Source organism: Mesoplodon densirostris, chromosome 3 (genome assembly GCF_025265405.1).
Source record: "Mesoplodon densirostris isolate mMesDen1 chromosome 3, mMesDen1 primary haplotype, whole genome shotgun sequence".
NCBI classification, from domain to species: Eukaryota; Metazoa; Chordata; class Mammalia; order Artiodactyla; family Ziphiidae; genus Mesoplodon; species Mesoplodon densirostris.
In genome coordinates, this window is record NC_082663.1 from 146,650,452 (window position 1) to 146,667,506 (window position 17,055).

A 17,055-nucleotide genomic window follows, 5' to 3' on the forward strand; every position below is an offset into this window, starting at 1 on the left:
TTGACAAAAAGAGATGACAAAAAATATGTTGCAGATGAAGGAGCAAGATAAAATACTATAAGAACAACTAAATGAAGAGGAGATAAGCAATCTATCTGAAAAAGAATTCAGAGTAATGACAAGAAAAATGACCCAAGATCTCAAAAATAGAATGGAGGCACAGAATGAGAAGATACAAGAAAAGTTTTAAAAAGACCTAGAAGAATTAAATAACAAACAAAAAGAGATGAATAAGACAATAACTGAAATGAAAAATACACTCGAAGGAATCAATAGCAAAATAAATGAGGCAGAAGAAGATACATGAACTGGAAGATAGAATGGTGGAAATAACTGCCAAGGAGCAGAATAAAGAAAAAAGAATGAAAAGAAATTAAGACAGTCTCAGAGACATCTGGAGCAACATTAAACACACCAACATTCAGATTATAAGGGTCACAGAACAAGAAGAAAAAGAGAAAGGGTCTGAGAAAATATTTGAAGAGATCATAGGCAAAAATTTCCCTAACATGGGAAAGAAAATAGTCACCCAAGACCAGGAAGCACAGAGAGTCCCATACAAGATAAAACAAAGAAGAAACACACTGAGACACATATTGAGTTTTTAACATCTTTATTGGAGTATAATTGCTTTACAGTGGTCTGTTAGTTTCTGCTTTATAACAAAGTGAATAGCTATACATACATACATATATATATATATATATATATATATATATATATATATATATATATCCCCATATCTCCTCCCTCTTGCTTCTCCCTCCCATCCTCCCTATCCCGCCCCTCTAGGTGGTCACAAAGCACCAAGCTGATCTCCCTGTGCTATGCAGCTGCTTCTCACTACCTCTCTATTTTACATTTGGTAGTGTATATATGTCCATTCCACTCTCTCACTTCATCACAGCTTACCTTTCCCATTCTCCATGTCCTCAAGTCCATTCTCTATGCACTGAGACACATATTAATCAAACTAGCAAAAATTAAATACAAAGAAAAAGTATTAAAAGCAGCAAGGGAAAGACAACAAATAACATACAAGGGAATCCCCATAAAGTTATCAGCTGATTTTTCAGCAAAAATACTGCAGGTCAGAAGGGAGTGGCTGGATATATTTGAAGTGATGGAAGGGAAAAAGTATAACCAAGAATACTCTACCCAGCAAGGTTCTTATCCAGATTCGACAGAGAAATCAAAAGGTTTACAGACAAGCAAAAGCTAAGAGAATTCAGCACCACCAAAGCAGTTTTACAACAATTGACAAAGTAAATTATCTAGGCAAGAAACACAAGAGCAGAGAATGGAGGAGGAAAGGAAGAAAAAAGACCTACAAAAACAGACCCAAAACATTTAAGAAGATGACAACAGGAACATACATATCAATAATTACCTTAAATATAAATGGATTAAATGTGCCATCCAAAAGACACAGACTGGCTGAATGGATACAAAAACAAGACCTGTATATATACTGTCTACAAGAGACCCACTTCAGACCTAGGGACATATACACACTGGATGTGATGGGAAGTAAAAAGATATTCAATGCAAATGGAAATCAAAATAAAGCTATTGTAGCAAAACTCATATCTGACAAAACAGACTTTAAAATAAAGACTGATACAAGAGACAAGAAAGGACACAACATAATGATCAACAGATCAGTCCAAGAAGATACAACAATTTTAAATATTTATGAACACAAAATAGGAGCATGTCAATACATAAAGTGAGTGCTAACAGCCATAAAAGGGGAACTCAACAAGAACACAGTAATAGTGGGAGACTTTAAAACCCCACTTACAACAATGGACAGATCATTCAGACAGAAAATTAATAAGCAAACACAAGCCCTAAATGACACATTAGACTAGATAGAATTACTTGATATTTATAGGACATTCCATTGGAGAGTGGCAGAATACACTTTCTTCTCAAGTGCACATGGAACATTCTCCAGGATAGACTACATCTTGGGTCAAAAATCAAGCCTCAGTAAATTTAAGAAAATTCAAATCACATCAAGTGTCTTTTCTGACCACAACACTATGAGATTAGAAATCAATTACAAGAAAAAAAACTGTAAAAAGACACAAACACATGGAGGGTAAACAATATGGTACTAAACAACCAATGGATCACTGAAGAAAAATAAAAAACCCTAGAAACAAATGGCAATGAAAACACAACCACCCAAAACCAATGGAATACAGCAAAAGCAGTTCTAAGAGGGAAATTTATAGCAATACAATCTTATCTCAAGAAACAAGAAAAATCTCAAATAACCTAACATTACACCTAAAGCAACTAGAGAAAGAAGAACAAACAAAACTCAAAGTTAATAGAAGGAAAAAAATCATAAAGGTCACAGCAGAAATAAATGAAATAGAGACAAAGAACACAGTAGCAAAGATCAATGAAACTAAATGCTGGTTCTTTGAAAAGATAAACAAATTGATAAAACTTTAGCTAGACTCATCAAGAAAAAAGGGAGAGGGCTCAAATCAGTAAAATTAGACATGAAAAAGGAGAAGTTACAACTGACACCACAGAAATACAAAGGATCATAAGAGACTACTACAAGCAAATGTATGCCAATAAAATGGACAAATTGGAAGAAATGAACAAATTCTTAAAAAGACACAGTCTCCCAAGACTGAACCAGGAAGAAATAGAAAATATGAACAGAATGGTCACAAGTAATGAAATTGAAACTGTGATTAAAAATCTCCCAACAAACAAAAATCCAGGACCAGGTGGCTTCAGAGGTGAATTCTATCAAACATTTAGAGAAGAGCTAACACCTATCCTTCCCAAACTCTTCCAAAAAATTGCAGAGGAAGGAAAACTCCCAAGCCCTTCTATGAGGCCACCATCACCCTGACACCAAAACCAGAGAGAGATATCACAAAAAAGATAACTACAGGCCAATATCAGTGATGAACATAGATGCAAAAATCCTCAACAAAATACTAGTAACCAAAATACTAGTAAACAGAATCCAACAGCACATTAATGATCACACCATGATCAAGTGGGATTTATCCCAGGGATGCAAGGATTCTTCAATATATGCAAATCAATCAATGTGATACACCATATTAACAAACTGAAGAATAAAAACCATATGATTATCTCAATAGATGCAGAAAAACCTTTTGACAAAATTCATCACCGATTTATGATTAAAAACTCTCCAGAAAGTGGGCATAGAGGAAACTACCTCAACGTAATAAAGGCTATATATGACAAACCCACAGAAAACATCATTCTCAATGGTGAAAAATTGAAAGCATTTCCTCTAAGATCAGGAACAAGACAAGGGTGCACACTCTCACCACTATTATTCAAAATAGTTTTGGAAGTTCTAGCCATGGAAATCAGAGAATAAAAAGACATAGACAGAATCCAACTTGGAATAGAGGAAGTAAAACTGTCACTGTTTGCAGATGACATGATTCTTTACATAGAAGATCCTAAAGATTCTACCAGAAAACTACCAGAACTAATCAATGAATTTGGTAAAGTTGAAGGATACAAAGTTAATACACAGAAATCTCTTGCAGTCCTATACACTAACAACAAAAGATCAGAAAGAGAAATTAAGGAAACAATCCCATTTACCATCACTAGAAAAAGAATAAAATACCTAAGAATAAACCTAACTAAGGAGGCAAAAGACCTATACGCAGAAAACAATAAGATACTGATGAAAGAAATAAAAGAGGACACAAACAGATGGAGAGATATACCATGTTCTTGGATTGGAAGAATCAATATTGTGAAAGTGACTATACTACCCAAAGCAATCTAAAGATTCAATGCAATCCCTATCAAATTATCAATGGCATTTTTCACAGAATTAGAACAAAAAAATTTTCACAATTTGTATGGAAACACAAAAGACCCCGAATTGCCAAAGCAATCTTGAGACAGAGAAACTGAGCTGGAGGAATCAGGCTACCTGACTTCAGACTATACTACAAAGCTACAGTAATCAAGACAGTATGGTACTGACACAAAAACAAAAATATAGGTAATGGAACAGATAGGAAGTCAAGAGATAAACCCACGCACCTATGGTCACCTAATCTATGAAAAAGGAGGCCAGAATACAGTGGAGAAAAGGCAGCCTCTTCAATAAGGGGTGCTGGGAAAACTGGGCAGCTGCATGTAAAAGAATGAAATTAGAACACTCCCTAAGACCATACACAAAAATAAACTCAAAATGGATTAAAGATCTAAATATAAGGCCAGACACTATCAAACTCTTAGAGGAAAAGATAGGCAGAACACTATTTGACATAAATTGCAGCAAGATCTTTTTTGACCCACCTCCTAGAGTAATGGAAATAAAAACAAAAATAAACAAATGGGACCTAATGAAACTTAAAAGCTTTTGCACAGCAAAGGAAATCATAAACAAGATGAAAAGACAACCATCAGAATGGGAGAAAATACTTGCAAATGAAGCAACTGACAAAGGATTAATCTCCAAAATTTACAAGCAGCTCATGTAGCTCAATAACTAAAAAACAAACAACCCAATCCAAAAATGGGCAGAAGACCTAAATAGACATTTCTCCAAAGAAGATATACAGATTGCCAACAAACACATGAAAGAATGCTCAACATCATTAATCATTAGAGAAATGCAAATCAAAACTACAATGCGATATCATCTCACACTGGTCAGAATGGCCATCATCAAAAAATCTACAAACAATAAATGCTGGAGAGGGTGTGGAGAAAAGGGAACCCTCTTGTGCTGTTGGTGGGTATGTAAATTGATACAGCCACTATGGAGAACAGTATGGAGGTTCCTAAAAAAACTAAAAATAGAACTACCATACGACCCAGCAATCCCACTACTAGGCACATACCCTGAGAAAACCATAATTCAAAAAGAGTCACGTACCAAAATGTTCATTGTGGCTCAATTTACTATAGTCAGGACATGGAAGCAACCTAAGTGTCCATCGACAGATGAATGGATAGAGAAGATGTGGCACATATATACAATGGAATATTACTCAGCCATAAACAGAAATGAAATTGAGTTATTTGTAGTGAGGTGGATGGACCTAGAGTCTGTCATACAGAATGAAGTTAGTGAGAAAGAGAAAAACAAATACTGTATGCTAACATATATATATGGAATCTAAGAAAAAAAAAGAATGGTCATGAAGAACCTAGGGGCAAGACGGGAATAAAGATGCAGACCTACTAGAGAATGGACTTGAGGATACGGGGAGGGGGAAGGGTAAGCTGGGACAAAGTGAGAGAGTGGCATGGACATATATACACTACCAAACGTAAAATAGCTTGTGGGAAGCAGCTGCATACAACAGGGAGATCAGCTTGGTGCTCTGTGACCACCTAGAGGGGTGGGATAGGGAGGGTGGGAGGGAGGGAGATGCAAGAGGGAAGAGATATGGGGACATATGTATATGTATAACTGATTCATTTTGTTATAAAGCAGAAATTAACACACCATTGTAAAGCAATTATACTCCAATAAAGATGTTAAAAACAAAAAAACACAACCCTGATATTTGAGTAATCACTTATTTCATGAAAGAGGGAAGACAGAAAAACCAAAGAATGATACAACTCTGAAGATCACATAAAAATGTTTTCTGATTATTAACATTCATCTTTAATTTAGAATGTAGATGACACAGTCCTGCGTTTCATAGAGTGTTTGTAAATATTCTAAATGAAAGAAATGTTTAGAATTGTATCTGAATATTGTTTATATAACTATGCCATAATATATTTAAATTCTAACTATATTTTTTCTTAAAGGTTTATATTTTTTTCTAAAGAAGTAGGCTGTATCTTACTGAGATCGTGGATGTATTATCTCTAATGTTCTTCCTCCCTTTTTACCCTTAAGTTGGGTTTTATAAAGTAGCTGTGTATAGCAAGAGGTGAATAGCATAAAAACCAATGAGGAAACAGTTCTAAGCAGATAGAATTTGTCGTGCTGAAAAATATTTCTAGAGGTAACAAGGTATATGACCCCAAATGTGAATACTTTGCTTATGAGTCACTTTAATCAAAAATATGGACACAATGTTACATGCTATTTACTTGTTTCCTTTCTTCCAAACCTCTTTTCTTTTTCAAAAGTTGTACAAGCTACATAGAACCACAAAATCTAACATGTGTCTCAGAATTCTTCCTCGTGGGATTACCAGATGATCCAGAACTGCAGCTTTTCCTTGTTGGACTGTTCCTGTCCATGTACCTGGTCATGATGTTGGGGAACCTGCTCATCACCCTGGCTGTTACCTCTGATTCCCACCTCCACCCCCCCCATGTACTTCTTCCTCTCCAACCTGTCCTTGGTTGACATTCGTTTCTTCTCCCCCGCCATCCCCAAGATAATTGTCAACATCCAAACTCACAGCAGAGTCATCTCCTTTGTGGGTTGCCTGACACAGATGCCTATTTTTATCCTTTTTGGATGTATGGATAGTATGCTTCTGACTGCTATGGCTTAGGACCGGTTTGAGGCCATCTGTCACCCATTGCACTACCAGATCATCATGAACCCAAGCCTCTGTTGCATCTTCATTTCGGTGTCTATTTTTGTTAGCCTTTTGGACTCCCAAGTGCACAATTTGATTGCATTACAACTTATCTGCTTCAAGGATGTGGAAATTTTTAATTTCTTCTGTGACCCTCAACTCCTCAATCTAGCCTGTTCTGACACTTTCACCAATAACATAGTCCTGTATTTTATTGTTGCCACCTCTGGATTTTCCCTTCTCGGAGATATTTTTCTCTTACTTTAAAATTCTTTCCTCTATTCTCAGAGTCCCCTCATCAGAAGGTAAGTATAAAGACTTCTCCACCTGTGGTTCTTACCTGTCACTTGTTTGCTTATTTTATGGAACCTGACTTGGGGTGTACTCCAGCTCAGCCATCTCACAATCTCCCAGGAAGGATGCAGTGCCCTCAGCGGTGTACACTGTGGTCACCCCCATACTGAAACCCTTCATCTATAGTCTTAGGAACAATGACATCAAGAGTGCCATGTGGGGCTTCCCTGGTGGTGCAGTGATTGAGAGTCCGCCTGCCGATGCAGGGGACACGGGTTCGTGCCCCGGTCCGGGAGGATCCCACATGCCACGGAGCGGCTGGGCCCGTGGGCCATGGCCGCTGAGGCTGCGCATCCGGAGCCTGTGCTCCGCAACGGGAGAGGCCACAACAGTGAGAGGCCCGCGTACCGAAAAAAAAAAAAAAAAAAAGAGTGCCATGTGGAGGTTACTCAGCAAAACAAACTAATCTCAGTACCTCGGCCATCCATTTGGAGTGTAGGTTGGAAAATTCAGTAAAACTATACATGTACACCTGCAACTTCTACCTTTCTCACCACCTCATTTTTGTAGCTCTATGGCCTTCACTTCTCTCCTTGCTTAGAACCTGAAATATTGCTTTTTTTGGTGTTTCTTTAATGAGACTGGTGGGTGTCTTGGATTCTTTGTAAATCATATTCACTGCATGACTGAATGTTATTATACACAAGACCGTAGTGTTACCTATTATCACCATAATGTGTATTACATCAGGAACTTATTCATCTTGTAACTCTAACCAACATCTCCCCATTCCTATCACCCCTCAGCTATGGACAACCATCATTCTACTCTCTGTTTCTATGAGTTCAATATTTTAAACATTCCACATATAATGTAGATCATATATTAGTTGTCTTTCTCCGTCTGACTTATTTCAATTAGCATGATGTCCTCAAATTTTATCCATATTGTAGAAAGTGGCAGGATTTCCTTCTTTCCCATGGCTGAATAATATTCTATTGTATGTACTATTAGTTTATCACATTTATTTATCCATTCATTCATTAATGGAAACTAGGTTGTTTCCATTTTTTGCTGTTGTGGATGATGCTGCAAAGAACATGGCAATAATGTTATCACTTTGGAATGTTATCACTTTTCCTTGTTGGAACATAAACATATGTAGAAACATAAACATATTTAGAAACATAAACATATGTAGAAACATAAACATATGTAGAAAAAAACAGGTGAGCCCAAGCACATTTTATTTATTAAAGTCTTCAAGATCTAAGACCACAATGAAATCTAACGAAAATATATATTCTGGAGTGAGTTGATTCATCTCTACTTAGAAGAAATCATGTTCCCTGGGAACATTTGTTACGTTTGGCCATGGAATAGCTGTAGATTGGCCTGGTGTTGATGGAGGGGCTCTCCTAGTGCATCAGAAACAAGGGGGTCTACTTGAGACTGCATGACCTGAAGCAGTAGAGTGAGGTCTGTCGTACGAAATGCTGTACCCAATGGAGAGAAATTTCTACCCATATGCTAGTTTGTGTCCAGGGAATTTTTGTTGAGATCATGGTGGTGTGACTAATTTGGGGATATGCTGAAAAGTAGATGGACAGGGCCTGAGTCTTGAATTGCTTGGAGCACATAGTCCTTATAGAGGATGAGCCCTGTGTGGTGGGCAGTATCTGAGATACTCTCACTGATCCCAACTCCTGGTTTTCATTGCTTTGTGTATCTTACTGCCATTGAGGGTGAGATGTACATAGAGACCCACTTCCAACAATGAGAATGTGGAAGAAAGGTTGGGAAGTCCCTGCTGAGAATAGAGTAAAAAAAAATCTGGCTTTCTTCTTGCTACCTCTCTCTTGCATTCTTGATGGCTCATATTGATAAAAACCAACTGCCCAACCAGGAGGCCATGTGTCAAGGAACTGAAAGAATTCTCTGGACAATATTCTGTGAACAGGTGAATCCTACCAACAGCCTCGTGAGTGTGCTTGAAAGTGGACATCTGCTGATCCAGTTTTGAGATGCCTGCAGCCCTGGCTGATCTTGACTGCAACCCTCTGGGAGGCCCACTGAAATATTTAATTAAAGTATCAGGTATTAAAGAATAAGTAAAAGTCAATAGTTTTCTAATATGCCAATGTAATTCATTTACAGAAAAAACTTAGAAATGAAGATTCATTCAAATTAGCACACACACAAAAAAAAAGGAAAGAAAAATGTCCAACCCAGTCATCTCTACCATATCTAATGCCAGCTGAGCAAGGGTAAGGAAATGAAAATAAGAAGTTATCCTTAGAGACGAATATTAACTGTGAAAATGGAAAGTATCACATCCTTGGTATAGACCTAGCGCTGCATAGATTTCATGATTGATACAATGGATTTGTAGATAACAAAACCACACATTGAGTGGTTAAATCGAGAAAAAAAGTCTGAGTTTTATGTTAGAATCCTGCAAGTTAGAAGTAAGAAGCAAGAGTACAGGTGAATTTCCTCTTGAGGGGAAGAGGGACCTAGATCCTTCCCAGGACATTCACTTTTATCCTTTTTCTGTTCTGTTAATATTAGCAAGTCTCCAGAGATTGGGACAATGTGGACCAACTGGCTAATTATGAGCTTTGGACATTGAGCCCTAAGGTCATACCATTGTAAATAATTGGCCAGTGTCTTCCGCTCATTAATTGGCCAGTTCTAACATTGTGGCTCCCCACCTGTGTCTCCATCCTTTGTAGGAAGCTGCATCAGAAGGTCCCAGCCTGAGTCTGTCTTCCTGCCAGTCCTGAGGGCACACCCTGAGACTTCATCACACAGCAGGCAGGAGAGGGGCAGTGAACCTGTGCTCCTTGGTCATGCTCCAGCAGAGATGCAGCCCAGCCCAGTAAGTGCTGAGGGAGAAAGTGATGGATGAAGGGAGTGTTGGGAGCATGATTTTTTCCTCAACAAGACAAACATGGCAGTTGGGACAGAGAGATGGGGGGACACCAGTATACAAATTTCAGATTAGATCCCTGTGACATTTATGTTCTTGGTTCTGGTTGGGATTTCCTCCTCCAGAGGACAAATGTGATATTTGGTATAGAAAGATGAGAGGGCACGAATACAAACAGTTTTGGAATAAAGCCTTTTGAAGCTTACGTTCTTTGTTCCGGTTGGGGTGTGAGAACTCTCATTCAGAGATCTGCTTCCACCCTCACTGGTTCTGGCTCTGGCTGGCATCTCCCCAACTGTAGCAGCAAGTGGGTCTCTGTAAACTTCCCCTTAAGCACTTCAAATAGTTATGAAAGTGGCGATGAGGATGAGGATGAGGAGGATGACATGAACCATAACATCAGTTATGATGTGATGTGATGTTATGTTATGTTATGTTATGTTATGTTATGTTATGTTATTGAAGGCTTCCTAAGTGTCGGGCTCTGAGGTATGACTTTTATGTTTCTTCTTTGATTACATCTGCATAATTTCTCCCAAATTATAAGTGCACACCTAAGTATTATTATAGTAAGAGGAAAGAAGCACAGCATTTTATGAAACAGGTACCAGGTCATGAGTTAGAAAGTATTGAAGCCAGTCATTCTGGGCAGACTGAGTCCAGACACAGGGCATCTGGGCAGTTTTCCCCCTGCCACCCCAAACAGTCATGTTACTTTCCTGTCAGTCCTGGTAGAGATTCCCTGCTCACTTCGCCCTTCCTATTTGGAGTTTTCTGGGGGACACAGGGGAGGGTAGTAGGTAGCACTAGCTGCATCAACTATAGGAAGGATGTATAAGAACACAGGTGAGGTCATAGAAATAATTGGCACCTGACATTTCAGGGTAGATCTCTCTGTTGACCCTGTTCCTGGATTTCACGTCACCTGTCCACTTTCTCCTCTGTACTTATAATCGTCTGACTCAATCATGAAAGGAGACATAAAATCAGAGTATTAAGATTCATTCCTATGCAGGAAAATGAAAACAGTTAAAAAAATCTACCCAAGATGCGTCTGTGGTTAGACTGCTGTACCTCTGCTTAAAACTTTCAGAAAGTCTGAAAACAATGACATTTAGGGCATGGAACTTAGAGAATAAAAACTTAATTTTGGAGCAGCTGATTCGGGGGCTCTGGCAGAAACTAAACACACCATTGTAAAGAAATTATAGTCCAATAAAGATGTTTAAAAAAACAAAAACAAAACTTAATTTTGAATTGTGTATGCTCCACTAATTCTTAGTGTGTTATGGGACAATTTCTTAGAATCCATGAGACTTAGTATTGTCAACTGAGTTGATTCCTCATTGATTCATACCCACTGAATCAGTACTAAAAAAATAATGGTCGCCCTCTATGCAATAGCTATGTGATGGATGCATAAAGAAAGGACAAAATACATTTTTGATATTTTGTTACTAATAATGATAAAGCTAATGATCGTGTCATTAGATTTAAATATCTGTTGATCTGATGTTATGGTTTCCCTACATCCCTGACAGGATATTTTTTTTTATTTTATACAAGTACATTCTTCATAGATGAAAAGAAATGACTGAGGCTCATTTAGTTCTGATTCCCCAGAGCCTACACCTTGTTGGCACAGAAGAGCCACCAAGGATTAAAAAAAAAAGAAAACAGTTAAGTCTTGAATAAACCATGTGGGCAATATAGCTTCCACACAGTGGACCATTCATGCTGGTGTTTTCATCTTTTTCAGAATGTCGCATAGGAATAGAGAGAAGATAAAATAGTGCTTGTCTCTGTCTATGTCATGGACTTTCTAAGGGACATATTTTCTTTTCATTTAATAGCATATGCAGGATTCAATCATTGAAAAGCCATTGCAGAAATTTTCATAAGTATGGGGGAAAAAGAGTCAGAAATGGAGGGGACGACACATCTTAATGCACGGGCTGAGACACATTTTAGGATTTCATATCTTTCCATGCTCCAGTGCCCTGAGCCAGGAAAGGCTTCAATCTTTTCTGCCATATAATCCATAAAACATTATTAAATTTTGGGGATTATATTTAATTAGTAAACATACTATCCCAATAATGATTGACATTCTTTATAAAAATGACCCAATATTTATAAGTTACAAACATCCCTTAAGTGCCACACATGGTGTAGTGCTGGCTATTAGACCTTTTTTCCAGGAAGGTAGAGAAGCATAGAGAGGAGGAGAAATTTATACACACTCCACATACATGGGGTGAAAAATCCAGGACTCAATCCTTGATTTGCTTATTCCTGCACCAGTTCTCAGTCATCTCCACTGTAGCTAAATAGCGTTTCTTTTCTAACCTAGTTTGTTGGCTCAGAATGTGAAATGAAGGTAGAAGAATTGATTCATCCTCTTTGGTTCAGTGAGTCTATCTGTGAATTACAGGAATGCACCAGTAGTTCACAGGGGCCAGAATGGCACTAATATGATGGATTATAGGATTTTCTATAAATAGTCATGTTGTGCAGTCCAGTTTTGAAATCTAAGGTTGAAACAATTTCCTATATAAGATGAAAATGTCATGTGCAGATATCATGACATTGTCACAAGATAGACCTCAGGAATATTTTCAAATGATATCTTAACAAGTGATGATGTGGTTGATAGAAAATGATATTTGCATTGAAACAAATAGACAACATTAGTAAAACTGAACATGCATCAATTCTTAGAAACTGTACAACTAGCCACCACTCTTATATTATATACAAATTCTCATTTGTATGATACCATATGAGCGAGGTACAGAATTTTCATAGGATTGTTGTAAGAAGAAAATGATATAAATAATAATATACTATAAAAGATGTAATGTAAATTAAATATTTAATAGATAGTGAAAATATATTATATTGTTACATTTTAAATATATGTGAAATATAAATTTGTTAAATTTATATTTATATGTATACATATAAATTTATAAAGTAAATGATGTTTTCCCTTATGCAATAATGTGCATTGGGTAAATGTTTGAAGTAATTGTATGTACTTCACAAAGAGACTTAACCACAAAGTTGTGGTAAACAAGCACATTTCAGAGGAAATATGTGTAATATTCTGTTTAGGGAAGACTTTAAGAATGCAGTTTAGATACATAAATGAATATTGACATTACAGAAGCACTGACAGGGAAATATACCCATCAACTTCATGACAATGGTTGCTTTTGGGGGACAGTTATATAGAGGAATGGGATTGAGCTAGATACCAAGAAAGTCCCTTTTTATGAGTAAATATTCAAATCTCTATAAAAGCTGAGATCTGAAGGAAATATTATTAAATGTTTATATTTTAAAATAGGTGTTGGTTATTGATGAGACTAATAATAGGTAATATTAATGGAAATCTTTATAAGTGTTAGGCCATATTCTAAGTGGTATTTATCACGTCCAGCTTGACATTAGGGTGACCAAGAAATGCACATGTAGAGATCCTGAAATAGGTCCTAGGCTGAGACCAGGGTACCTGTGAATTTTAAAATAAGCACACGTAAATTACCAATAAACTGGAGATGAAAACCATTGGTCTAAGCAATATTAATAATTAAAAAAAATTCTTCCAATACTCCTACTAGGTAGTTTCAATTATTATCATAATTTCATAGATAAGGAAACTGCCCAACTGTGTTTACAGTACTTATTTTGAATAATTCTAGATTAAGTCATAGTGTGACATGCCAAAATAATTAAACTGAGTTACCTTCAGGTAGGAGAAGACAAGGAATTGCAATCCCTGTATCAGGAAGAATTGACATGAAAATCTGCTGCATCTACATCAGAGGGCTGGGTTCAGACCTCGCTGTGGGACCTTCCCTGGTGCTGAACTCCTAAACCCTCCATAAATAGGAGGGTTTATGATGAGAACAAGACCACCAGGTATATGAAAAAGTGCTCAACATCAGTTAGTATCAGGAAACACAAGTCAAAACCTAAATCAAATATCACCTTACATCTGTTAGGATGGCTATTATTGAAAAAAAACATAACAAATGTTGATGAGGATGTGGAGTTTAAGGGAACTCTTGTACTCTTCATTTTCTTGAAAGAAACTGTGGCGTGTATATATTAACAAAGGGATATTATTCAGCCATAAAAAGAAGGAAATCCTGCCATTTGTGACAACTTGGATGGACCTGGAGAATATTATGCTTATTGAAATATATACACCAGACATAGTCAGATACTGTATGATCTCACTTATGTTTGCAAGCTAAGAAAATCAAATTCTGAAAACCACAGATTAGAACTGTAGTTGTGAGGAGGAGGTGGTAGAGAAAGTGGGGAGATGTTGGTCAAAGGGTACAAACTTTCAGTTATAAAATGAATAAGTTCTGGGGATCTAATATACAGCCTGATGACTTGTTAATAATTGTGTATTGTAGTTTTGAAATCTGCTAAGAGAGATCTGCTTAACTGTTACTACACACACACACAAGTAGAAACTATGTGAGGTGACAGACATGTTAATTAACTTGATTTTGGTAATCATTCCCAATATCTATGTGTATTAAATCATCATTTTGAACATCTTTTAAAAACCTTCATGTTGCATAACTCAAATATATACAATTTCGTCAATCATACTTCAATAAATTGAAAAAAAGGAAAACAATGAAGTAGTATTATCCTACTAGTACTATCCCAGCACAGAATAGAGTCCACAAAAAGTAAAGTGGTCTCACACATCAGACATTTTACCAACATGGTATTGGGTTGAAACAAATAACCTTGTATAAAACAAAAAATTTCAAGAGGGTTTCTTAAATTTCATTACCGTTTAATCATTGACAATGCTCTATACACTAACACCACATTCCAAGTCACCAATGCTGTATGATTGATCATGTGTACTTAAACCACACTGATCAAAATTTGAAGTCCACCAAAGTCAAAGATATGAAGTATATACTTAATAACTTTTAAAACACAACCCTGACATTTGAGTAATTACTTATTTCATGAAGGAGGGAAGACAGAGAAACCAATGATAAAACTCTGAATATCACATAAAAATGTTTTCTGATTATGGACCTTCATTTTAAATTTAGAATTCAGATGACACACTCCCTCATTTCATAGAGACATAAATATTCTAAATAAAAGAAATATCTAGGGCCTCCCTGGTGGCGCAGTGGTTGAGAGTCCGCCTGCCGATGCAGGGGATACGGGTTCGTGCCCCGGTCTGGGGGGATCCCATATGCCGCGGAGTGGCTGGGCCCGTGAGCCATGGCCGCTGGGCCTGCGCGTCCGGAGCCTGTGCTCCGCAACGGGAGAGGCCACAACAGTGAGAGGCCCGCATACCGCAAAAAGAAAAAAAATAAAAAAAAATAAAAGAAATATCTAGAATTTTATTTGAGTAAAATAAGATTTATATATCTATGGCTTAATTTCTTTTTAATGGCTTAATTTCTTAAATTCAAATTATATTTTTTCATAAAGAGGGAAGGGAATTTCGCATTCTGTATTATTTCTAAAGTAGGTTGTATTTAACTGAGATCATGAATGTATTACCTCTAATGTTCTTGTTCCCGTTCACTTTACAGTGAAGTTTTATAAAGAAAGAGTGAACAGACAGAGATGAAAAACACAGAAACCGATGAGGAAACAGTTCTAAGCAGATAGAATTTGTCACACTGAGAAATATTGCTGAAGGTGCTGAGGTGTATGATCTTAGAAATGAATTGCTTGAATCCAAAATATGGACACAGTGCCGCATGCCCATTTACTTGTTTCCTTTTTTTTCCAGCCGTCTTTTCTTTTTCCAAAGGTGTCCAAGCTACAGAGAACTGGAAATGTAACAAGTGTTTCAGAATTCTTCCTCACAGGCCTCTCAGATGATCCAGAACTGCAGCCTTTGCTCTTTATCCTGTTCCTGTCCTTGTACCTGGTCACCATATTGGGGAACCTGCTCATCATCCTGGCTGTTACCTCTGACCCCCACCTTCACACCCCCATGTACTTCTTCCTCTCCAACCTGTCCTTGGTTGACATCAGTTTCATCTCCACCACTGTCCCCAAGGTGATTGTGAACATCCAAACTCATAGCAGAGTCATCTCCTATGAAGCCTGACTGACACAGATGTCTTTTTTTATCCTTTTTGTGTGTATGGATGGTATGCTTCTGACTGCAATGGCTTATGACAGGTTTGTGGCCATCTGTCACCCACTGCGCTACCAGATCATCATGAACCCACGCCTCTGTTGCTTTTTAGTTTTGGTGTCATTTTTTGTTAGCTTTTTGGACTCCCAGGTGCACAATTTGATTGTGTTACAAGTTGCCTGCTTTAAGAATGTGGAAATTTCTAATTTCTTCTGTGACCCTTCTCAACTCCTCAAGCTTGCCTGTTCTGACACTCTCACCAATAACATAGTCCTGTATTTTTTTGGTGCCACCTATGCTTTTCTCCTTTTCTCAGGGATCTTTTTCTCTTACTATAAAATTCTTTTGTCCATTCTAAGAGTCCCCTCATCAGGTCGAATGTATAAAGCCTTCTCCACCTGTGGCTCTCACCTGGCAGTTGTTTGCATATTTTATGGAACAAGCCTTGGTGTGTACCTCAGCTCAGCCATCTCACAATCTCCCAGGAAGGAAACAGTGGCCTCGGTAGTGTACACTGTGGTCACTCCCATGCTGAACCCCTTCATCTACAGTCTGAGGAACAGAGACATCAAAAAGGACATGTGGAGGTTCCTCAGCAAAACTTTCTGATCTTAGTATCTGTGTCATCCATTTGGAGTGTGGGTTAGCAAATGTAGCAAAATTAACATCTAGACCTGAAAATTCTACCTCTCTCATCACATCATTTTTGTAGCTCTTATGACCTTCATGCCTCTCCTAGCTTAACACCTGGATATTGCTTCTCTTTATGGTTTAATGTGACTGGGGAAGAATTCTAGGATCCTTTGGGTGTCATAATTACTCCTTGACTGAATTTCGTTACATCTATGGAAATTCTACAGTTTATCTTTGGTAGCCCCAGCATCCTCAAAAATGACTAATTTCCCTTTAATATATTGAAAATTTACAAGTTTTCCACAGCTCTTATGTATTCTCCATAATAAATTCTATTTTTCAATCTGTGAATACAGCTATGTGTGAGGATGCATATCACTGCTTCTCAACCTTGGCTTTTATCGAAATCATCTGGGAAGCTTAAAAATACTGACCACTGGGTCTCACCACCAGATATTCTGATCTAACTGGACTTGGGTGTGGTCTGAACATGAGGATTTAAAAAACCA

The 17,055-nt window shown here is 37.4% G+C and overlaps 1 protein-coding gene and 1 pseudogene across 1 annotated transcript; both read left to right on the forward strand.

Moving 5' to 3' along the window:
* The first annotated feature begins 6,121 nt into the window (after positions 1-6,121).
* LOC132486940 (putative gustatory receptor clone PTE01) lies at positions 6,122-10,181 on the forward strand (annotated as a pseudogene).
* A 5,346-nt stretch (positions 10,182-15,527) lies between these two features.
* Positions 15,528-16,522, forward strand: LOC132486674 (olfactory receptor 7E24-like). The gene is given in 2 exon segments (XM_060094221.1): positions 15,528-15,597; positions 15,600-16,522. Coding segments are annotated over 2 exon segments (993 nt in total).
* The last annotated feature ends 533 nt before the right edge of the window (positions 16,523-17,055 follow it).